The sequence below is a fragment of the Dasypus novemcinctus genome, chromosome 2 (assembly GCF_030445035.2).
Source record: "Dasypus novemcinctus isolate mDasNov1 chromosome 2, mDasNov1.1.hap2, whole genome shotgun sequence".
Lineage (NCBI taxonomy): Eukaryota > Metazoa > Chordata > Mammalia > Cingulata > Dasypodidae > Dasypus > Dasypus novemcinctus.
The window spans coordinates 21042632-21067710 of NC_080674.1; the positions used below are offsets into that span (position 1 = coordinate 21042632).

At 38.4% G+C, this 25079-nt stretch overlaps 1 protein-coding gene across 5 annotated transcripts in view; it reads right to left on the reverse strand.

Annotated features, from left to right (window-relative positions):
* CDH18 (cadherin 18) overlaps positions 1 to 25079 on the reverse strand; it is a 1139369-nt gene that overhangs the window by 280228 nt on the left and 834062 nt on the right. For all 5 annotated transcript variants that reach the window (XM_058307287.2, XM_058307289.1, XM_058307283.2 and 2 more), the window contains one exon: positions 170 to 464. In XM_058307287.2, the coding sequence (XP_058163270.1) occupies positions 170 to 464 (295 nt within the window). The remainder of the gene's footprint in view (positions 1 to 169; positions 465 to 25079) is intronic.

The window sequence follows — 25079 nt, forward strand, 5'->3', positions numbered from 1 at the left end:
AATAAATATAATAGCTACACCCATTATTCTTTAATACTTTTATGTCACAGGAAACCTTAAAATATTTTGATAGTTCTCCATAAAGAAAACATTTGAAGAAGTCTTCAAGATGATTTTTGGATTTCCAAAAATACATTAAATGCCCAGATATAAAAATAATTTTTCTTACCCATATCTGACATTTCAGGCACAGTAACGATGTATGGTCCATCTGTGAATTTAGGGGCATTGTCATTGATATCTTGTACTTTGATGATAAACTCAGATTCAGGTTCAAGAGGCTTGTTTGTCCGTCTGTCAATAGCCTGAGCATGGAGTACATAGTGGGTCTTCTGCTCTCTGTCCAGGCTTTTTGTTGAATGGATGTCCCCTGTGGTATCATCAATGATAAATATAGTCCCAGCACCTTCTCCAGTAAGGATGTACTTGACAGACCCATCACCTTTGTCAGAATTGGAGTGCAGCTGTAAAATAGACATAGCATAAATTAGCATGCAATTATATTCCAAGCTCACAAAATGTTCTCTGAAAATTCCACATATAAAATTTAATACTAACTTTGACAATTAAGAATTTTCTTTTTTCCACTGTACCCTGTGCCTTATTACAATCATTAATATTTCTGCAGTCTTTTTCTACGTCATTTTAATATGAATTATTTTTATTGACATTGTATAAGAGATCCAGTTATTGATTTAAGAGAAACCATGCTCATCAAAAGAAAAACAATAACCATTGTTGTAATTCTATAAAATAAGTATTTTATTACCTATAACATAGTTGGGGAAGTAAATCCCCAGTCGATTACTATTGCCTTCTATACTTGTGGGAATTTTTTGTCATGAATTTTATCTCACCTACTACTTCAGGCTTAAGTTTAGAAACAGAAATATGGTAAGAAAAATATAGATTTTAACTATTACAATTTCTATAAATAAGGGGGCATATTTGTTACAGAGGTATTAATTTTTAATTTGGAAAAGGAACATACTTTTTTGTATAATTGTTTGGAATTAGAATTTGAAAAAAATATGTCTTTAAACATCATTAATATTTAACTCAGGAGAGCAGATTAAGCTCAAGTGCTTTTGTGCTTGTTTCCCATATATGGGGACCCTGGGTTCCATCCTCAGTACCTCCTAATTTAAGTACATATATACACTTAAATCACATTTTAAATAGTAGTGATTTATTTAACCAATAAGTGGACTTTATTTTTATGAATGTAAATACAGTAATAAATTCTCACTTATTAAAATTAAAAAGATTAAATATACTTTTAATAGATATTACAAACATTAACTCAGTAAAGAATCCTTCAAGTAAGACCAGAAATATATTAAGGTAATTATAAAGAACTCTTTTTGTGATTTAAAAACTAGTAACAACTAACAAGGAGATGATGATAGGCAACAACCATCCCAAGAAATAGAGAGTGTCTGATGGCAAGCAAGATAGCTCCATCCATCTGCCCCATGGGATCCAAGCCCCTTAGAAGCAGAGTGGGCATCACCATTCCCAAATCCTCTAGATTGGGGAATGAACAATGGACTAAAGTAGACATATTATTCTACTATAGACTTATAATTATCCTACTATAGACTTATTATTATTCTAGCAAGGGAAGAACTTTTATCATTGATGTAAAGTCAATGGCCACCTGGTGTTCTGAGGAATGGGAGAGGGAAGAGTAGGTGTAATATGGAGGCATTTTAGGGACATTGGATTTGTCCTCCATGACATTGTAGTGACGAATACAGGCCATTGTACATCTGGTCATAACACAAAATTGTGCAGGACAAAGTGTAAACTATAATATAAACTGTAGTCCATGGTTAGAAGCAATGCCTTAAGATGAGTACATCAGTCGTAACAAATGAACCACACTAAAGAAGGATGTCGTTAATGTGGGAAAGTGTGGAAGGGAGAGGGACTGGGGCATATGGGAATCCCATACATTTTTTATATACCATTTGTGTAATCTAAAGCTTCTTTAAAAGTAATTACATTAAAAAAAAACCAGTACATACTTTTAAACCATGTATAATATGTATTTAAGATTCTACTATAGCTTTATAACATCACAATTCCATTAAACACTTCCATGGGAGCCACTGCTTTATTTCTAGTTAGGAATACAAGGATATTTCCTGAAGTCAAATCACATATTTGAGAAATTGTTTTTCCCAATAGATCTGAACAGATATCCTTCACATGAAACCTTTTTAGTCACATAACCTCAACTACTCACCTTATACTCATTTCTGACACTTGGAAACACTGAAACATTCAAACCTTTGTCACACTGTATTTCAGTTTTCTTTCATAGTAAAGTGGACATTTCTAAGGTTTATTTTAACGTTTCTGAATGCTAGGATATATTTGAAAAAGATAAAATATATAAAAAGACAATAAAACATAATAAAAGGACAGTTTGATGGGAAAATGAACACAAACATAAATGATAGTACAACAGAGATCACTTTAATTCTATCTTGAAAACACATAACATCCAACAGGGACAAAATTCTGATGGGAATCACTTAACAAGTTTCGAAAAATTAAATCACTGTAAAATATATGTTTATTTGGAGCTTTTATAAAAAGGACTAAATTGCATCAGCACAGTTTGGAGAGTATATCTTTCAAGGATTTATACTTTATTAATAAACTGAATGCTAAAAGAAGAATGCAGAAGGAATTGAGTTTAGAAAGGTATATGCATGCATGAAAATGCAATTATTTCTCTACGTGTCTAGACATATTACTTTATTTCTTAGAAGAGTAGATATTGCGTCGATGAAGCAATCCACATATCCATAGAGTAGCCTATGTCATATTCTCCAGGTTTACATTAATTCATAACAAAGTAAAGCAACAAATTCATGGAAGATGTGTTTTTAAAACCATTTCTTGAAAACACTTGTTATTCAGCTGACAAGAAGTGAGATAGTATGATAGTTACTATACTGTTATATGTAATTATAAATCCAAGTTAGTATAGCTAACTAAAAATTCTTAGGGGAAAAGTTGTCATGCCTTCTAACAACTAATTTCAAAAAGGGGTAACAATGGTGACAATTGACTCTTCAAGATATGTTTGGGTATCTTTTCTATAATTTTAGTTAAGTTAATTTAATATAATTTAATCATGGATTAAGAGTTTATATTACAGGCACTATTTATACATATATTTTTTGTTTGTTTTAGTTTTTTATTGAAGTATATCATTCACACATGAACACACATAAACAATAAGTACATAGTAAAGATTGCGAACTTACAAAATAATCATACATAACATCACACAGGGATCTCATACGTCACCCCTCCACCAACTCTTTGCATTGGTGTGAAATATTTGCTACAGACTATGCAAGATCATTGTCAAAATATTACTACCAACTGGTTTCTCTTCAGATCATATAAATCTTTCACCTTTCACTAATTATATTTTTAAACTATATGGATTATATATGTGGTCTAGTAAAAGAAGTTTGTAAGAGAAGAATAAAGTTGACAATCTAAATCATCTATTATATTAAATTATACACTTTACACTTTATATAGATTCTGATTAATCTAATTCAGACTCAGGAAAAATACCAGTAATTTCAAGGGTTAAGATGCTATGACTTGAACTGGCTCCAGAGTCATAAAGTTTGTGTAATTAATAAACTAATTAGCATAAAGATTTCAAAAGATGCACATTATTTTAATACGGATTTTTAAAATATGTACAATGAATTATAATTCAGCAATATTTACATTGGTAGACAATATTGGTAAGAGTTACTTTAAAATAATATAATTGTTTTGGATAATATCCAAGTCGATAATATGTATTTGGAGTTTTTAAATAAGATGACGATCATTTCTCAGCTGGCCCAGGTGAATCTTAAAACAATCAGTTTTCAAATTAACAGTAATCATAATAATAATAAACCTTCACTGCAGCATTTAGTCAATTGATTAATAGCTGTCTTAGTTTGCCAGGGTTGCTCTAAAAACACACCCCAGATTAGTTGGCTCAACAACAGGATGTATGTCTCATAGTTTTATAGGTCAGAAGTCTGAACTCAAGGCATTGGGCTCACCCTGATTCACTTTGTCCTCATCTTAGTTGGTTCTTTGGAGATTCCATTTACTAATGATTTCACATCTACCAGACTGGGGATTGTTCTTTGTGGAGGACATGATTCAATCCCTAACAATAGTTTACATGAGAAGGAAATAACCACTTGTAACATAATAAGGTCATCCCCTCACAAGATTCCCTCTTCTCTACTACATCTATTTCTCAAATATTCTATTCTGTTCTCAACATACACTCTGCAAAAAAGATGGAGTCTCAGAGAAAAACGAGTTATTTTGTTTTATTTATTAGATAGGCTATAAGACCCTAGAGGAGCACATTGGGTTTTGTTAGACATCTAATGGTGGCTGACTGAATGAATTAGTAGAAAGAGCAATAATTGCGTCAGTAGATTGGTAGAAATCTTGAGAAATGGAGAGAAAGCTCTTAGATGCAGATAATCAGGTAATACAGATAGACAGATGCTCACCATTTTTGTACACTGAAATCTGTGAAAATGTTCAGAAGAGGAAGTTGACTTTAGCCATACACAAAATACCTTTTATAGTAGGCAGTTTAGAAATACCACTAAGAGAGCAGTGCCAAGGTCTTAATATAATGCAGTTTTGGGAATTTACTTTTAGGGAAATGGGATTTTGCAAAGTAGGTGATATTTTCTTGCTGAAAGACAGATCTTCTTTTGCCCAAAAGCATATGAAGAGAAAATTCTTATGTGTCTGATCATGTAACAATGCAGGGTTAATTAATTTTTCTTTAGAGGACAGCAAAGAGAAGGGTGAAGAAAGAAAAGAAAACCTAGTTAGCTAAGTAAAGCAAAATGAACACTTTCCTGACTTGGTTTCAATAAATTGTCTCTTCTTTATTTTTAAGGAGTTTCTGATGGAATATAAAAAGCTAATGTGACTCACATGATTTTACCCTAGAAAACTGTTTGCCCTAAACCATAATAGCAAAAAGACCTACTAATTTATAGCTTTCACTCTTACGCAGAGTTCCTCACTAAGATAAGATTCTATCCATTAGAGAAGAATAACTTTAGAAGGTTAAGGTTAGGGCAGAGCAAGTAATTTAGAAAGTTGTTTTTAGTTAGTACTTCAAGCTATGTTAAAAAGATAAGTCACTGAATTAAAATTGTGATATTTTGGACTACAAAATTTAGAAATATTTTATTTTAAAAATCTATATTTACAATATTCCAGCGGAATTCAAAAAAAAAGGAAGCAAAATTAAGTAGTAATTTCATTATTATCATCTCCAATACCTCTTGCAAAAATACAAGTGTTATGATGTAGAGAAATGTAAAAATCACAAGGAATGCTTGTCATTTAAACTTATTTTGCATCTGTCTATTTCAAAATATTTTCTTAATTAAACTATAAGCAGAAATAAGAAAAGTCAATTGAACTATTTTAAAAAGTAGTCAAGATAAAAAATTTTAAAAACATTCCTCAATTTCTTTGTGATAAAATCAATTCATTAACCATAATTTTTTAGTTATTATTTTTTTACTTTTAAAAGAGCTTTTGATTACGTATATAGGGGATTCCTTGTATTCCCAACTCCTTCCACCTCCCACACATTTCCACATTAACAACATCCTTCATTAGTGTTGTACATTTGTTAAAATTGATGAACACATGTTGAAGCATTTCTACTAACCATGGACCATAGCTTGCATCAGGTTTATTAACTATTTTTGTTCCATGGACCCTTTGCCAGTCAGGTAAAAACCATGGACCCCTTACCAAGTCCACACTATACTGTGTATTATTTAATAAAACTATCACACCTGCACCAACAGGTCCCCACAAGAATAATGATTTTTGAATTTAAATTCAATCTCATTGACACCTTGTTAAGAACCATAGGTTTATATTACAGTTTACACTCTGTCCTGTACAATTTTGTAGGTTATGACAAAATACATAATGGCCTGTATTCCACATTGCAATGTCATCAGGACAATTCAAATGTCCCAAAAATTACTCCATTTCTCCCTTCTCTCTCCCCTCAGAACCTTTGGTGGCCACAGCCTTTGTATCAATGATAAAATTCTTCCATTGCTAGAACAATAGTAAGTCGATAATAAGTATACTTTAGTCCATTGTTAAATCACAAGATTCCCCAATCTTGAGGATGTTGGGATGGGGATGTCCACTTTATTTCTATTGAGAGGGGCCTTAAATCCCATGTGTCAAATGGATGGAATTATCTTGCTTGTAGCTGCGGACACTCTCTGTTCCTTGGGATGGGTGTTGTCCATCATCACCTCATTGTTAGTTGCCTTGGGTGAGTCCGGTGAACTGGAAGTAAGTTTTGCAACTCTGCTGAGATTCAGGGCTCAACTGGCACATGGATGGATGAAAGATTTAAGGCATGTCCCATGCTAGGGGGGTGGGGGAGTGTGAAGGAGGGCAAAAGGGTGTGTGAAGGTAGTGCATTTATATGCTGAATCTGGCTTGGAGAGAGCCTACATTTGAGCAACAAGGAGGCTTTAAGAAGGTAACTCGTGTATGTACAGTGCTATTTTCTTCTGTATAAGGTCCCAGTGACTTTTTTTTTTTCATTTTATCTTCAATGAAACTTTAGCTTACAGAAAAGTCACATAGAGAATATAGGGGATTCCCATATACCCAATATCCTCCCCCCTTTCTCCTCTCCCCTATTAATAACATTTACATGTGGATGGTACATTTTTTATAATTGATGTACAAATATTGAAGCATTGCTACTAACCATGGTGAATGGTTTGCATTATGGTTTACGTTTTGGAGCATACACTGTTATAGGTTTTGAACAGATGGAAGAGGGCATTTTTAGGGAATTAGGATTGTTCTGCATGATCTTGCAATAATGGATGCAGGCCATTTTAAATTTTGCCATAATTTTGAATTGAACATCAATAATATGGAAAAAATCATATTAAAAAGCAGTGTCAAAACATTACATTAAACCACAAAAAAAACACATTCATAAGGAAAAATGTAAGTGCAAAGATTATAAAATTGGAAGTAAGGAAGTAAGTAAGGTGTGATGACTAATTGCATATCAATTTGTCTAGGTTATAGTTCTAGCTGTTTGGTCAAGCAAACATCAGCCTGATTGTTACTGTGAGTGTATTTTGTAGATGGATTTGCACCTATAGTCAGGTGAATGCATCTATGTCTGGCTGTATCTACAAGCAACAAAAGAGATTTCCCTGAGCAGTCTCTTCACACAATCAGCTGGAGTTCTTAAAAGCCAGAACTGATGATTTCAGAAAGAATAATTTTTTCCAGTCAGTCTGCTTCCCCTGGGGAATATGACTTTGCCAGACTTGAGTATCACCTAAGCTGGATTTTCCAGCTTGTTGTCTGTCTTATGAAATTCAGAATTTCTAACTCTCATAGCTACATGAGTTGATTCTTATAATAAAAATCTCAGAATTAGATGTGTTTATCTGGAGTATACTGAATAATACCTAAGTTATACGTGTTTTTAACTGGAAGCTGCAGAGTACAAAGGGCTCTTGCATTTGAATTTTAGGTTTTAGCTTTTATTGATTTTTGTTTATCCTTTTGGAGGAGAAAACATGTGCAGGAGGAAGAGAAAAGGAGCAGAAAACAAAATCCGTTTTGAATTTTATATCCTCTGAGTTCCAGATTAAGGAATTAAAGGGTTATAATATTCAAGATGAAAAAAAAAAACCTGCAAAATCTCCCAAAAGTTTTAAAGTTGTCATAATATTGGTTCTACTTTACAATGTTTCATTCAGTTGTGCAAAATGTATGGGTAATAAAAGAGTCAGTATTCCACTGCTAATTGCTGGAAAGTCTTAAAAAGTGGCTAACTGATTTAAATTAGAATGACCTATATAGGACATAAAAGTGTCATTCACCTCTATCAAAATTTATCTTTCTTCTTATATGTCCCAGTCAGGATCTAGTGGAGAAAGAGATGGCTCATTGTTTTAGTTTCCTAGGCTGCTCAAGCAAACACTAAGAAATGAGTCAGGTTAAATCATGGAAATTTATCCATTCCTGATTTTCCCCAAGGGCTGGGGAAAAGTCCACATCAAGGTATCATCAATGCAATGCTTTTTTCTCAAAGACTGTGGCATTCGGGGGTTGGCTACTGGTGAACCTTGGCTCTTAACTGGTAACACAGCAAGGTAAAGAACAGTATTTCGGGTTTCTCCTTTCGGTTGCAGGTTCAATTGATGCTCAGTTTCTTGCTACCTGAAGCTTTAGCTACCTGTATTTGAATTTCATTCTGCTAATTAAAGGCTCCAATCAGGATTAAGATACATACTGACTCTGCTGGGCCACACCTTAACTGAAGTAACCTCATCAAAATGTCTACTCACAAGTTTAAGAACATGTTATTCTAGGGCACATACAATTTTGAACCACCATAATCCACCTGTTTGACCCTGAAAAGACATATTCTTTCTACTTGCAGAATTTATGCATTCCATCACAAGATCCCAAAAGCCTGAAGTCCTTTCAGAAACCACACTATGTAAAAATCTCATCAAAAGGGTTTATGGATGTGGTCTGTCTTGGGACACAAATCCCCTCTTTGTCTGTGGACCTGTGAAATCTAGAGAACAAGATTCCAATATCCAAAGGAAGGACAGGCATAGGATAAATATTCCCATTCCAATAGGGAGAAGTTTGAGGTTAAACAGGGGTCATAGGTCCCAAACAATTCCCAAATGAGCAAGATCTGAGAGTTATCTATGGAATGATGGGTTGTCCTCTGGCTGATGAAGCAGCAGCCCTATCACTTCTAAACACTAGGGTTAAGGCTCCATCCTCTGAGAACACTGGGGGTGGGAGCCAGGCTCTCCTTGAATGAAGGGGCATAGCCCATACCATCTCTAAGCATTGAGTGTAGAATTCTTCCTGAAAAATGGGCAGAATGCCTGTCCCCTCCAAGCACAGGGGTGGACCAGCCCTATTCACCCATATGGGTGAACCCACTCTTCCTTTGAGGGTACGTTTTGGCCCAGTCCTCAAATTTGATGATTCCGCCCTTTCCATATTTAGCTATGTAATCTCCCCCATTAAATATCCTTGTTCATCACTTTCATGTTCTGCCTTCTATCCAACATCAGAACTCAATATTGCTGAGTTCTTATCACATGAACACAAGGTTTATCTTTCCTCCAGATTCCAATAACACATTCATCATTTCCTCATTGGAAGTAACTTTAGCATCCATATTTCTACCAGCAGTCTTTTCAAAGCAATCTAGGCCTTTTCCATAAAGCACTTCACAATTCTTCCAGTCTCTATCCATTATCCAATTCCAAAGTCATTTCTACATTTTGGTATTTGTAACAGTAGCCCCCCTTTCTCTGGTACCAAATCTGTTTTACTTTGTTAGACCGCTCAAGCAAATACCATGAAATAGGTTGAGTTAAAAAAAAAGGGGGGGAATTTATTTGTTCACAGTTTGAGGCATAGAAAAAGTCCAAACCAAGGTGTCATCAAACTGATATTTTCTTCCCCAAGATGTGGCATTCTGGAGCTGGCTGCTGGTGATCCTTAGTCATTAGCTAGTCACATGGCTAGGCATATGGCAGTGTCTCCTGATCTCCCCCTTTCCTTCCCCATTCCATTGATTTTTAGTTTCTTACTTCTGGGGGCTTTCTCTCTATCTGAATTTCATTCCACTTATCAAGGTCTCTAGTAAGAGGATTAGGACCCATCTTGATTGGGCTGAGTCACACCTTAACTGAAGTAATCTCATATAAAGGTCCTACTTACAATAGGGTCAGGCCCACAGGAAAGTATTATACTTAAGAACATGTGTTTCTGGGTTATGTATAGCTTCAAACCATCACCTTCTGGGAGCTAGTTTTAAAGAAAATACAATTTCAGAGTCTGCAAAACCTTACTACATTTTCAGGAAAATACTATACCAATCCATTTCCCTTATGTTCAAATGAGTTGTGAGTCTATTCCCATTTAAAATTCTGTCACTGTTATTCATTTCAGCCCTTTATGTCAAATAACAAAAACAATGATTTTTTTGGAAGGGAAAAGGAAGGAGAATGATAGAAGCATGAATTGTTTCAGCCTTTGGAAAAATTTTTTGACAATATTTATTGAAGTGTAAGATTATTGTCTGATATGGAAATTGTTTTAAGGCAGGGGTTCTTAACCTTTTTTATTCCATGGACTTTGTTAGTCAGGTGAAATCTATGGACGCCTTACTAAGTCCACACTAAACTGTGTATTATTTAATAAATCTATCACACCAGTACCAACACATCTCCACAAGAATGTCTTTTTTGAATTTTCAGTTCACGTTCATGGACCCCCTGAAATATATCCACAGACCTCTTGGGGGTCCATGGACCCCTGGTTAAGAACCCTTTCTTTAAGGTATCTGTTTAATTCATCAAATATATTTTGGTGCACTCATCATGTGCCAGTTTACTAAGTGTTAGAACAAGAAAGTAGAGAACTCTTCCCTGGCAGAGTCTATATTTTTTCCATTGAGGAGAAGCAGACAATAAGCAAAGCAAATAATGGCTATACCACATAACATGGTAAAAACTGGCAACAGCTATGCTTAAAAAGTAGACAGAGAAATCAGAGAAAAGAAAGTAATACCAGAGGTGGTTGGGGGTGCTGCAGAGACTGTGCAATATTAAATAATGGACCCCCAAATATAATTATATCTTTTTAAAAAGATATTTTTTATTTATTTTTAAAAGATACATAGATCACACAAAGTGTTACATTAAAACATATAGGAGGTTCCCATATACCCCACTCCCTAAAATCCCTGCTTTTCCCACATCAATAACTTCTTTCATTAGTGTGGTACTATATTATTCAGCCAAAGGGGTGCTGATGCAAAATATCAGAAATCTGCTGGGTGTTATAAAAGGTATGTATTTGGGGTAGGAGCTTCAGTTACCAGGCCATAAAGCATAAGTTACTTCCCTCACCAAAGTCTATTTCCATGTATTAGAGCAAGATGGCTGCTGACATCTGTGAGGGTTCAGGCTTTCTGGGTTCCTCTGGGCTCAGCTCCTCTGTTTTCTCCACCAGGTCAGCTGTAGACTATGAGATTCTCTAGGCTTTGCCTCTCTACACAAGATCAGATGTAGACTATCAGGCAAACAGCTTTCTCTTTCCCTGGGGCTCTAGCTTAAGACTTCAGCAGCAAACTCCAACATCAGAAAACCCTCAACTCTGTCCTTTGCCATGCCTTTTATCTGTGAGTCCCCTCCCACCAAGGGGTGGAGACTCAATGCCCTAATCATAACTCAATCATGCACAGATACAGGTCAGATTACAAACATAATCCAATATCTATTTTTGAAATTGATAACCATATCAAAGTACTACAAGTACATTCATTGCATTTGATCAACACATTTGGAGTGCTTCACAGCATGGATTTTAGTTTACAATGTAGTTTACACTCTCCCCCAGTCCATTCAGTGAGTTATGGCAGGATACATAATGTCCTGCATCTGTCCCTGCAATACCATTCAGGACAACTCCAAGTCCTGAAAGTGCCCCCATATTACACCTCCTTTTCCTTCTCCTGGCCTTCAGCAACTCCCATGGTCACTGTCTCCACATCTATGATATAATTTCTTCCATCACTGGAATCACAATAATTCTATAGTAGAATACCTGTAAATCCACTCTAATCCATGTATTATTCCTCCATCCTGAGGACCCTGGATTGTGATGCCCACTCCACCTTTCAGTTGAAAGAGGGTTTCCATCCCACACATCTGGTAGATGGGCCTTTCATGCCCATAGCTGTAGACTCTCTCAGTGCCTTGGTTTGGGGGTCGTCCATCCTCACCTACCTAGCAAGTGACCTGGGTAATTGCGACAAACTGGAGAGTAGGTGTTACAATACCACTGGGGCTCAGGGCCCAGCTGACACATGGACATCCCAGAGATTCAAGTTTCCTGGGCATGCACCAACCCCAGCACCAACCACAGTTTCAATAAAAGGACAGAGGAGGCATGTGAAGAAAAGTCACATCTGAGTCCAACTCCATCACACTAAGGAGCACAAAGTCCAAATATAGGGCCCACTGGCAAGGCACTGAACTCCAGAGCCATCTGCCATGATCGTAGGATCTGTGTGTCTCTGTAGCCCTTAGAAGCACCACTACCTAGAGTGGATCTACTTTGACTGTCTCTGAGATCCTGCTGAGAAGTGCATAAGCATTACATCTCTGATGACCTCCTGACTCATTTTGAAGTCTCTTAGCCACATAAACTCATTTGTCTTTACCATGTACCCCTCTTATTCAAGGTCTTTTTCTAGTTGCATCACCAGCTGGTGCTTGGTAGTAATCCCTCAGCAACAGGGAGGCTCATCCCCAGGAATCAAGTCCCTTGCTGAGGGGAAGGTAATACATTTGTATGCTGAGTTTGGGTTAGAGAGTGACCAAATTTGAGCAACATGGAGAGTTTCAGAAGGTAGCTCTTCAGGACCCTGCAACCCTAGGCCAAGTTGAAATTTCAAGTGCAACAGGCTCATATCCATAGTCATCAGTACCAAGGGCCCATCATTGGACCATCCTTCTTCACTGGCCATTGCCCTTGCACTTGGGGGATGTTGCTCTTCCATTGGGGGATGTGAAAGACTTCCCCAGGATGGGAACTCAGCACTCCCACAGTTGTCATGTGAATCTCTACCCACTGTGTCAAAACCCAATGAACATCTAAACATATCTATACACCCTATATGCATGCCCAGGTGTACTCCCTCCCATGTATCCCCCATCAATGATACCCACATGAATGCTCCTCCCCTGCCATAGTTGAACTCCTCTGTGATCCAAAACTTCTTCAGAAAAGAAGCCTAATATATCGCCAAATTCAATCAATAGGAAAATGAAATAGTAAAGATAGGTTTAAATGTTAGAAATAAAATACACACTTTTTTAGAGAAATTAAAGTAAAATAATTGGGGCATTAAAATGAAAAGTATTATATAGAAACAATTTTTTGACATTTTGTCTTTCATCACTGTAATAGGTGTTATTCTGTATGTACAATGGCAAGGCAATCTCTTCCATATCTTCCTCAGTGCCTTATCTTTTTTTCTTTTCATTATGTCTTCAAAGAAGTTTTAGGTCATAGTAAAGTCACATAAAGATTATAGGGGACTTTCATATACTCAACATCCTCCCCTCTTTCTGCCTTCCCCAACAATGATCTTTTAACATATAGATGTTACATTTGCTACAACTGATGTACAAATATTAAAACTAGCTGTAAATCATGGTCAATAGTTTACATTATGGTTTACATTTTAGACCCTACACTTTTATAAATTTTTGGTGAAATTTAACATAGCCTGTATCCATCATTGCAGAATCATGCAGAACACTTCCACTGCCCCCCAATTACCACCTTTTCCATCTATTTTATTTCTCTCTCCCCCTCCCCTTAGGGCCCACAGTGACAACCAAGCTTCACTGCTTGAAAGACACGATTCACAGATAGTTGCAAAAATGCTGAGGGCTTGACACATTAGTCTGTCCTTCCCCACTAGGAACCACCCAATTATATCCGAATTCCTAAAAACTATGAATACATTTTCTAACAGGGCAAAAGGGACTTTACAGTTGTGACTGAGCTTAAGGAACCTTGATACAGAACATATATCCTGAACTTCTGGGTGGGCTCAATCTATTTACATGAGCCTTTAAAGGAGAGGAATCTACCCTAGCTGGTAAGGCACCTCTCATGAAAAGCACTGTATTCAGAGTGAATAGGGAGAGTAACAAGATCAGGATAGGAACCAAGGTTCAAGAGACAGTGAGAAATGCCAGTGGGACTAGAGCAGAATGGGTAAGGAGGAAAGAAGTACTAGAAGAGATGAGAGAAGAAACTGGAAGTGACATTATGGAGGACCATCTTATGAGATGGGGAGACATTGTATAGTTTTGAATAGTGGAGTATCAAAACCTGATTTGCATCTCAAAAGGATCACTCTGGCTTAAATATTGAGAACAGGATATAGGTGGAAAAAAATGAAGTCAAGGATCCTTGATAGAATGCTACTGTAGTAACCAGACAATAGATAATGGTGGCATGAACTAGGGAGGTAATAATGAGAATGTTAAGATGTGGTCTGATCATGAATATATTTAGAAAGTGGATATGGTATAAAAGATAAGAGATGTCAAACATGAATATAGGTGTCTGGACAGCAGTACTAAAATGATAAAACTGGCATTAATGGATAGTAGAAGGACCCAGGTATAGGAAGTTTGGAAAGGAAAATCATGAATTAAATTATGGAGATGCCAAATGTGAGTTTCTATTGGAGATAGCTCTGACGATGTAGAGGAGGCACTTATATATTCAGTCATGAGTTTAAAAAAGAAATTTGGTTGGCTTTGTGAACTTGAGAGACATTAGCACAAAGGTAGTAGTAAGAAATATGACACTGGGTGCGATCACCAATGGAATGAGCATAGAAGAGAAAAGAAAAATTGAGCACTGAAGCCTCTGGTGTTTCAAAGTTAAAAAGCCCAAAGGACAAGAAAGAAATTGAAAAAACACAACTAGTAAGGAACAAGACAAACTAAGATCATGTAGGATCCTGGGTGGGGGGGGGGGGGGAGGAGGGGGGGAACACTGTATATAGGATATCAATATAGGAATGATTATTTTAGAATTTTTTCAGAGGCAAATAAAAAATTTAAAGGTATAACAAGATTGGGGTGTTCTATAAATTACAAATTATCATTAAAATATAGCTATTAACACTAGTTCTGAATAAAACTCATAATGTATTGTTAATTGAGAAAATGATGTGGAATAATATGGAAAGTATGAACTTATTTAGCTAAAAATAATAACAATTTAACAGTACATATTTTTATGTATGTATGTAGTGAGCATGCAGAAATTTGGGGAAGACATGTGGGTCCTGAGGGCAGTAAAGAAGGCCACATGGGCAGGGCCGCGGTAGCGCTTGGAGCCGGGCGGGGCCGGTGCAGGCCCCGGCTGCGGGCCGCGGTAGCGCTTGGAGCCGGGCGGGGCCGGTGCAGGGCCGCGGTAGCGCTTGGAGCCGGGCGGGGCCGGTGCAGGCCCCGGCTGCGGGCCGCGGTAGCGCTTGGAGCCGGGCGGGGCCGGTGCAGGGCCGCGGTAGCGCTTGGAGCCGGGCGGGGCCGGTGCAGGCCCCGGCTGCGGGCCGCGGTAGCGCTTGGAGCCGGGCGGGGCCAGTGCAGGGCCGCGGTAGCGCTTGGAGCTGGGCGGGGCCGGTGCAGGCCCCGGCTGCGGGCCGTGGTAGCGCTTGGAGCCGGGCGGGGCCGGTGCAGGCCCCGGCTGCGGGCCGCGGTAGCGCTTGGAGCCGGGCGGGGCCGGTGCAGGCCCGGCTGCGGGCCGCGGTAGTGCTTGGAGCCGGGCGGGGCCGGTGCAGGCCCCGGCTGCGGGCCGCGGTAGCGTTTGGAGCCGGGCGGGCCCGGGTCAGGCCGCGGCGGGTACGGAGCCGGGCAGGGCCGGTCCAGGCCGCGGTGGCGGGAGGTGGACGCCGGAGCCAGCTGGGCCGCTGTAGCGAGCGGAGCTGGGCGGAGCCAGGCCAGGCCAAGGCGGCGTGAGGAGCCGGGCAGAGCCGGTCCAAGCCTCCGCGGCGGGCGGAGCCGGGCCTGCGGAGGGGTTTCTGTTTTTTTTTTTGTTTGTTTGTTTGTTTGTTTGTTTTTTGTTTTTTTTTTTTTTTTTCAAATTTTACTTAATTTTTTTTTTTTTTTTTTTTTTTTTTTTTTTAGCATCTGCAGTACTGGGGAGTTCGTGGGCCCTGGGCGGCCTATTGGGGGTTTGTGGGAAGGGAGGTGCTTGCAGACCCATTTGGGCAGACAGACGGGGGGGTTTTAGGGCAAAGCGGGGGGAAGTTGTTGTTTTAGATAGTGTTGCAATTGTGACACGTGTGTACCTGTATCTCTCTTCTCCCTATCCGTTCCCCACCGTTTGCCCATCCTCTTTTTCTTTCTTCCTTTCTTCTTGCCTTTCTTTTTTCTTTATTATAATTAGTTTGTTTTTTTTGTTTTTTTGTTTTTGTTTTTTTTTTTTCGGTTTTCTCTTTCCCTCTTGTCCCTCATCTTCCACTTATTTTTACTTTAATTCAAGTATACAATAGGTGCTACAGGGAACACCTCACATTTGCTGGGTTTTCCCATCCTCCACTGCCTCATTTCTGTGTGAACTGATTTAGGCTACCTACACTATCCCCCTTCCCCTGCATCTTGATATCCACTATCATCTACTGTCTCTCCTATATTCCACCCCCCACCTTCTTCGAACCACTTCGATCCACAAAGTGTCTAACTCTTAATTTCTAATACCTTTGTTCTGTTTTCTGTCTATTATCCACTCTTGAAACTATTACCTTTCTTTTCTTTTTCCCTCTCTCATGAAAACAATAGCTGTGTAGTTCATACCATATTCCTCCCAAATTCAGTCATCAACTTCATAAAAGGTACTCTACCTACAGCTATAACTCTATACAATCTACATGAATCTAACCTCCATCCTTCCAGATCTCATATTCCTGCTTTATTAACATACATCACCAATACAACTTTACACTTTTCCCTTGCTTACACAATTGCCTTTCCCCAACACTAATACTTTCCTCTAAAGTGAACTTAACCAACAACAAGTAACTAGAATAAGAAGAAAAAAGTGACAAAGAGAAGATATAACACCTGTGCAAAAATAACAACTAATTAACCTCCAAGAGCAGACAAAGAAGCTAAGGAACTGATTAAATTCGTCAAAATAAAGAGATGACCAGAAAGCAACAAAAATCTACGAACCAAACCAATAATCAGGAAAACATGGCTGAATCCAATCAACAAACCAATAATCACGAAGGGGAGCAAAACTTGGCACAAGCAATGAAAGATCTCAGAACATTTATCACCGACAAATTTGATGCAGTAATGAAAGAGGTTAACAACATGAAGACATCACTTGGAGGGGAAATTGCAGACATACGCAAAAACATAACAGATATGATGGGAATGAACACCACAGTTCAAGAAATCAAAAATACACTTGCAGCAAATATCAGCAGACTAGAAGAGACAGAGCAGAGAATTAGTGATGTGGAAGACAGTACATCAGAAATCAAACAGATAGTAGAAGGGGTCAATAAGAAGATAGAAAAAATCCAATTAGGATTTAGGGACCTGAATGACAATGCAAAACGCTCAAACATACGTATTATAGGCATTCCAGAAGGTGAAGAGAAGGGAAAGGGGTCAGAAAGAGTGTTGCAGGAAATAATGGCTGAAAACTTCCCAAATCTACTGAAAGAGACAGATGTACATATCCAAGAAGCACAGCGCACTCCACAAGTCATAAACCCCAACAGGCCCACCCCAAGACATATACTTGTCAAATTATCCAATGCTCAAGACAAAGAGAAAATCCTAAAAGCAGCAAGAGAAAAGAAAACCATCACATACAAGGGAAGCTCAATTAGACTAAGTGCTGATTTCTCTTCTGAAACCATGGAGGCAAGAAGACAGTGGTATGATATAGTCAAGGTACTAAAGGAAAAAAATTTCCAACCAAGAATACTCTATCCAGCTAAACTAGCATTCAAACATGATGGAGAGTTCAAAATATTCGCAGACAAACAGAAACTGAAAGAGTATACCAACAAGAAACCTCCCCTTCAAGAAATTCTAAAGGGAGTTCTGCAGGAAGAAAGGAAAAAACAGGAAAGGCAAAGTTGGAGGAGAGTATAAGACCAACAACAACAACAAAAAAGACAAAAAAAAATATACAAACAAAATATGACAAACACAAATCCAATCAAAATATGGCTAACACAAATAATTCCTTGATAGTAATAACACTGAATGTCAATGGATTAAACTCACCTATCAAAAGATTCAGACTGGGACACTGGATAAGGAAATATGACCCATCCATATGCTGTCTACAAGAGACACATCTTAGACCCAGAGACGCATGGAGATTGAAAGTGAAAGGCTGGAAAACAATCATTCAAGCTAACAATAACCAAAAAAAGGCAGGAGTAGCTATATTAATATCAGACAAAATAGACTTTAAATGTGAAACAATTGTGAGAGACAAAGAAGGATACTACATTTTAGTCAAAGGGAAAATCTGTCAAGAAGATCGAACAATCATAAATATCTATGCCCCTAACAAGGGTGCCTCTAAATACGTCAGGCAAACGCTGGAAAAACTAAGTGAAAGAATAGATACATCTACAATTATAGTGGGGGATTTTAATACACCACTATCAACTCTGGACAGAACATCTCAAAAGAGAATCACCAAAGAAACAAAACATCTGAATAGTATATTAGAGGAGCTCGATCTAATAGACATATATAGATCGCTACACCCAAACACAGCAGGATATACATTTTTCTCAAGCGCACATGGATCATTCTCCAAGATAGATCATATGCTAGGCCACAAAGAAAGGCTGAACGAATTCAGAAAGATTGAAATCATACAAAACATTATCTCTGACCACAGTGGAGTCAAGCTGGAGATTTGCAAGGGAAAGAAGCCCAGATTTCACACCACGATTTGGAAATTAAACAACACACTCTTAGAAAAACAGTGGGTCAAAGAGGAAATCTCAAAAGAAATCAATGACTACCTTGAAACAAATGATAATGATAACACAACATACCAAAATTTATGGGATGCAGCAAAAGCAGTACTGAGAGGGAAGTTTATAGCCATAAATTCATATATCAAAAAAGAAGAAAGAGCAAAAATTGAAGAACTAACTGCACATTTGAAGGAATTAGAAAAACAACAACAAAGTAACCCAACAGGAAGAAGAAGGAAGGAAATAACAAAGATAAGAGCAGAACTAAATGAAATAGAAAATAAGAAAGCACTTGAACAGATAAACAAGACCAAGAGCTGGTTTTTTGAGAAGATTAACAAAATTGACAAACCTTTAGCAACACTAACAAAGAAAAAAAGAGAGAAGATGCAAATACACAAAATAAAAAATGAGAAAGGCGATATCACCACTGACCCCACAGAAATAAAGACTATCATAAGAAGATATTTTGAAAAACTATATTCCAACAAAAATGACAATCTAGAGGAAATGGACAAATTCCTAGAAACACATAAACAGCCCATATTGACAAAAGAAGAAATTGATGATCTTAACAAACCAATCACAAGCAGAGAGATAGAATCAGTTATTAAAAATCTCCCAACTAAGAAGAGCCCAGGGCCAGATGGCTTCACAGGTGAATTCTATAAAACATTCCGGAAAGAACTGACACCAATCCTGCTGAAACTATTCCAAACCATCGAAACAGAAAGAACATTACCCAACTCCTTCTATGATGCCAACATTACCCTAGTACCAAAGCCAAACAAAGACATCACAAGAAAGGAAAATTACAGACCAATTTCTCTAATGAACCTAGACGCAAAAATACTTAACAAAATACTTGCTAATCGTATTCAACAACACATTAAACGAATTATACACCACGACCAAGTGGGATTCATCCCAGGTATGCAAGGATGGTTCAACATAAGAAAATCAATCAACGTAATACACCATATAAACAGATTGAAGGAAAAAAATCACATGATTATATCTATTGATGCAGAAAAAGCATTTGACAAAATACAGCACCCTTTCTTGATAAAAACACTCCAAATGATTGGAATACAAGGAAATTTTTTGAACATGATAAAGAGTATATATGAAAAACCTAAAGCCAATATTGTTTACAATGGAGAAATCCTAGACTCCTTCCCTCTAAACTCAGGAACAAGACAAGGATGCCCACTGTCGCCGCTCCTATTTAACATTGTCTTAGAAGTACTTGCTCGAGCACTGAGGCAAGAACCAGAAATAAAAGGCATTCAAATTGGAAAGGAAGAAGTCAAAATTTCATTATTTGCAGATGACATGATCCTATACATAGAAAACCCTGAGAGATCTACAACGAAGATTCTAGAACTCATAAATGAGTTTAGTAAAGTCGCAGGTTATAAGATCAATGCGCAAAAATCAGTAGCATTTCTGTACACCAATAATGAGCAAGATCAGGAGGAAATCAAGAAACAAATACCATTCACAATAGTAAATAAAAAAATCAAATACTTAGGAATAAATTTAACTAAAGAGGTAAAGAACTTATACACTGAGAACTATACAAGATTGTTCAAGGAAATCAAAGAAGACCTAAATAAATGGAAGACTATTCCTTGTTCATGGATAGGAAGACTGAACATTATTAAGATGTCTATCCTACCAAAATTGATCTACACATTCAATGCAATCCCAATAAAAATCAATGCAGCCTTCTTTAAGGAACTAGAAAAACTAACTATGAAATTTATTTGGAAAGGAAAGAGACCCCGAATAGCCAAAGACATACTGAAAAAGAAAAACGAAATTGGAGGAATCACACTACCTGACTTCAAAACATACTATAAAGCTACGGTGGTGAAAACAGCATGGTATTGGCATAAGGAGAGACATATAGACCAATGGAATCGAATTGAAAGCTCTGATATAGAACCTCACATATACAACCACATAATATTCGATAAAGCCACCAAACCCTCTCAACTGGGAGAGAGTGGCCTATTCAACAAATGGTGTCTGGAGAACTGGATAGCCATATGTAGAAGAATGAAAGAGGATTACCATCTCACACTTTATACAAAGATCAACTCAAGATGGATCAAAGACCTAAATATAAGAGCCAAGACCATAAAAACCTTAGAAAGCAGTGTAGGGAAACATCTACAGGACCTTGTAATAGGTAATGGATTTATGAATATCTCACCAAAAGCACGAGCAGCAAAAGAACTAATAGATAAATGGGACTTCCTCAAAATTAAAGCCTTCTGCACCTCAAAGGAGTTTGTCAAGAAAGTAAAAAGGGAGCCCACACAGTGGGAGAAAATATTTGGCAATCATATATCTGATAAGAAACTTATAACTTGCATATATAAAGAACTCCTACATCTTGAAAATAAAAAGATAAACAATCCATTTAAAAAATGGGAAAAAGACTTAAACAGACACTTCTCCGAAGAAGAAATACAAATGGCAAGAAAGCACATGAAAAAATGTTCCAAATCTCTAGCTATCAGGGAAATGCAAATCAAAACCACAATGAGATACCATCTTACACCCATAAGATTGGCAGCTATGAAAAAAACAGAAGAATACAAGTGCTGGAGAGGATGTGAAGGAAGGGGAACACTCATCCACTGCTGGTGGGAATGCAGAAGGATCCAACCATTCTGGAGAACAGTATGGCAGTTTCTCAAAAAACTAGCCATAGATTTGCCATATGACCCAGCAATACCACTGCTGGGAATATACCCAGCAGAACTGAAAACAAGAACACAAACCAATATATGTACACCAATGTTCATAGCAGCATTGTTCACTATTGCCAAAAGTTGGAATCAACCCAAATGCCCATCAACAGACGAGTGGATCAATAAAATGTGGTATATACACACAATGGAATACTACTCGGCTGTAAGAACAAACACACTACAAACACATGTGATAACATGGATGAATCTTGAGAACCTTATGTTGAGTGAAGCAACCCAGACATTGAAGGACAAATACTACATGACCTCAATGATATGAAATAAACAAGCTGCCCTAGATAGCAAGAGACTGAACGATAGGCTTGCAGGAAATCGGAGGGTGGAGGAAGGATATGAGCCGATGTCTGCAGGGGTGGAATTTAAGACGAGATGGTGGTAAGTATGAACACAAAGAAGAGATAAAAGGGGGGCAAGGGGTTGCCTTTGCTTGGGGCTTTGCGGGTTTGAGGGTGGCTGGGGAGGGATGGGTGGGTAACGTTGCCCAAAAGTGGGGGGAGGGAGGGGTAGCATACGAACCAGGAGAGGGTCAGGTGTTGGTGGAGAGTAAAATGCCGAGAAAATCATATCAAAATATAATAAAGAGGGTTACCTGTTTAGAATGCTCGGAGGGGAGGGTCTGATGCAGGACGGGCTCCTGGGGAATGTCTAAATGCTCATTCTGCCAGAGTGGGTGACACCATGGGGTAGAAACCCAAGTAGTGAGAGTGGGGGTGGACCCACATCCTGGGGAGGACTAATGCCATCCAATAGAGGGAACTGTATCCCTCGAGAGAAAGGGTGGCTCCCAGGGCATTGGGGCAGTTGAGCAAGTTAGGCCCTGAACACTATTCCATCTATCTTTGGAAGTGGCTCCTCAGGAAACGGAGGTTGGCTATCACTGAGGACACCAAGGTGGAAGGGAAAATGGACGTTAAATGTGTGGAACCAAAGTAAATGGGGGGTAAGAGAGGAGTTTCTTGAGAGTACACAAGGATGGATATAAAACATGTAATATTACACCATAACATATAGGAGATGACAGACTGATAATGTAAACCATAATGTAAAACATAGGATAACTAAAAATGTAAAGAACTGTGTATCCTAAAGTATGCACCATAATGTAAACACAGATGTCACCTTGTTAGAAAGCTAATGTCTCAGACTCTGTACATCACTTTAAGTAAATATGATATGAATAGGGCGTAAGAGTATCACTGTGGAAGGGAAAAGGTTTTCTGGTGGATGTGTGGGAGTGCTGTATATTATATATATACATTGCTGTGGTCTAGGACTCCTGTGAAGAAAAGCTGAATAATTAGGGGGGGGGGGGAAAAAGAAAAAAATAGGATGTGGAATTTTTTCAAGTCAACATTCTTTATCTAAGTTCTTTATCTAACTTTATCCAAGTTCTTTATCTATCCTTTAAACTCATCGCTATATGCCATTCCCTAGTAAGGGACCATGACATTATATTGGGCTTCAAATTTCGGGGAGTTCTGGATCACAGAGTGTTTCAACAATGGCAATGGAGGGATACTGGTATGGGATACCAATGACAGGTGATATATGACTGACAGGGAGCTGTACAGAACATATGTCCAGGGTGCATGGTAATGTTTGGATATACTCATAGTGGCAACAATTAAAAACCACAGTAGGGGGGGTACTGGGTTCCTGGCCAGTGGTGCTCTGTCGTGGTCCCTAGGGGAGCAGCAACAGTCTCCCAGGTACAGTGGTGGGGACCGGGAGGGAGTGAGGGTTCAACAGTGAGCCCCTGATACTAATGACTATGCTTGTGAGCTGATAAACCCAAAATAATAACAAGGCCTAGAGCAACTTTGTGCCTGGGAATTTCCTTCTGTCAGCCTTCATGTTACTCAAATGTGGCCAGTCTCGAAGCCAAACTCAGCATGTAAATGCAATGCCTTCCCCCCAGCGTGGGACATGACACCCGGGGATGAGCCTCCCTGGCAACGAGGGACCACTATCAACTACCAACTGATGATGCAACTGGAAAATGACCTTATACGGAAGGTTCAATGCGGATCAGCAGAATATCCATGTCTACATAAAATACCATGACTTTAAAATGCTGTTTGAACTAAAGTAAGGGGGAAATGGAAAGGAGAAATGAGTTTATATGGTTACGAGTTTCTAAAAAAGAGTCTGGAGGCTGGCAGAAGGTTTGCCCTCATGCACAACTGAGCAGAGTCAGAGAGACAGATAAAGCAGATACAACCCCCAGATATTGGTTCCTTTGAGGGCTAAAGAGACCCATGGGAGTTATGGTCATGGCCGATGGGGTTAACTACCAGGGCAGATGGCCCCTCTTTGGAAATGGTGTTTATGTGTGATGAATCTGGACTCAGATGGGATCTCCCTTCATAAGACTTTCATGCTAATGTGCTGGAGGTGCAGTTAATGTTGGGGTTTAAGATATATTTAGGGGATATGAATCTCTGGACTGACAATGTGATAGCCAGATCCTGAGCCTCAACAGACTCCAGCACCTACAATCTGATTTATTGGACTTACCACACTCAGCTAAGATAGAGGTGAAGAAGGACAACCACCACACCATGGAGCCTAGAGTGATTACAACTGAAAATGGGAGGATTGCATCCAGCATCCAGGTGGAATCTGAGCCTCCTCTTGACATAAAGGTGCAATGGACACAACCAATCCAGTGTCCACATAGAAGAGGTGGCATTGGATTGGGAAAAGTGGACATAATGGACAAAGGGTATGGGGAAAGGCAGGAAGAGATGAGAGGAGGAGGCGTCTTCGGGACATGGAGCTGCCCTGGATGGTGCTTCAGAGGTAATCACCGGACATTGTAAATCCTCACAGGGCCTACATGATGGAATAGAGGAGAGTATGGGCCATGATGTGAACCAATGTATATGAGGTGCAGAGGTGCCCAAAGATGTACTTACCAAATCCAATGGATGGTCATGATGATGGGAACGAGTGTTGTTGGGGGGGGGGAGAGGGGGGGTGGGGGAGTGGGGTTGAATGGGACCTCACATATATATTTTTAATGTAATATTATTACAAAGTCAATAAAAAATTAAAAAATTAAAAAAAAAAAAAAGAAGGCCACATGGTAAGCTCGTCAATATTTCTTTATACATCTTTCATATTTTTATTTGATTGAACAAATATTAATTTTATATATAATGATTATTCATGTCTTCATCATTATTAGTATTACTAATGAAAAATTATAGGTTTTAATCTGAATCATTTACTTGGGAAGTCACAGTTTATTGCAATTCTTTGTCAAAATAATAAGAATCATTAGAAAAATAGGAGGTACAAACTCCTTCCTATGCATAGCCTCTAACATTTAACTGATTCTCACTGGGAGTTGCTTAAGAATTTGATGTTTCATGGTCATTGCCTTATTTACTAAGATCTGCCCTGGATTCAACTAAAACTCCCGGGCTATTGTATTACATTTCCAAGGAGCTGACAACCGAATTGCTTACTCAATTGACTATATGTCCTATTCAAGTCCTTATTGAAATTTTCCGGATAGTTAGCACTGTCCATCTCACAGTTCTCTCACCTAAGCCCAGTCGTTTCTACACACCTATTCAGTCAACTTTCAGGCATGTATCAAC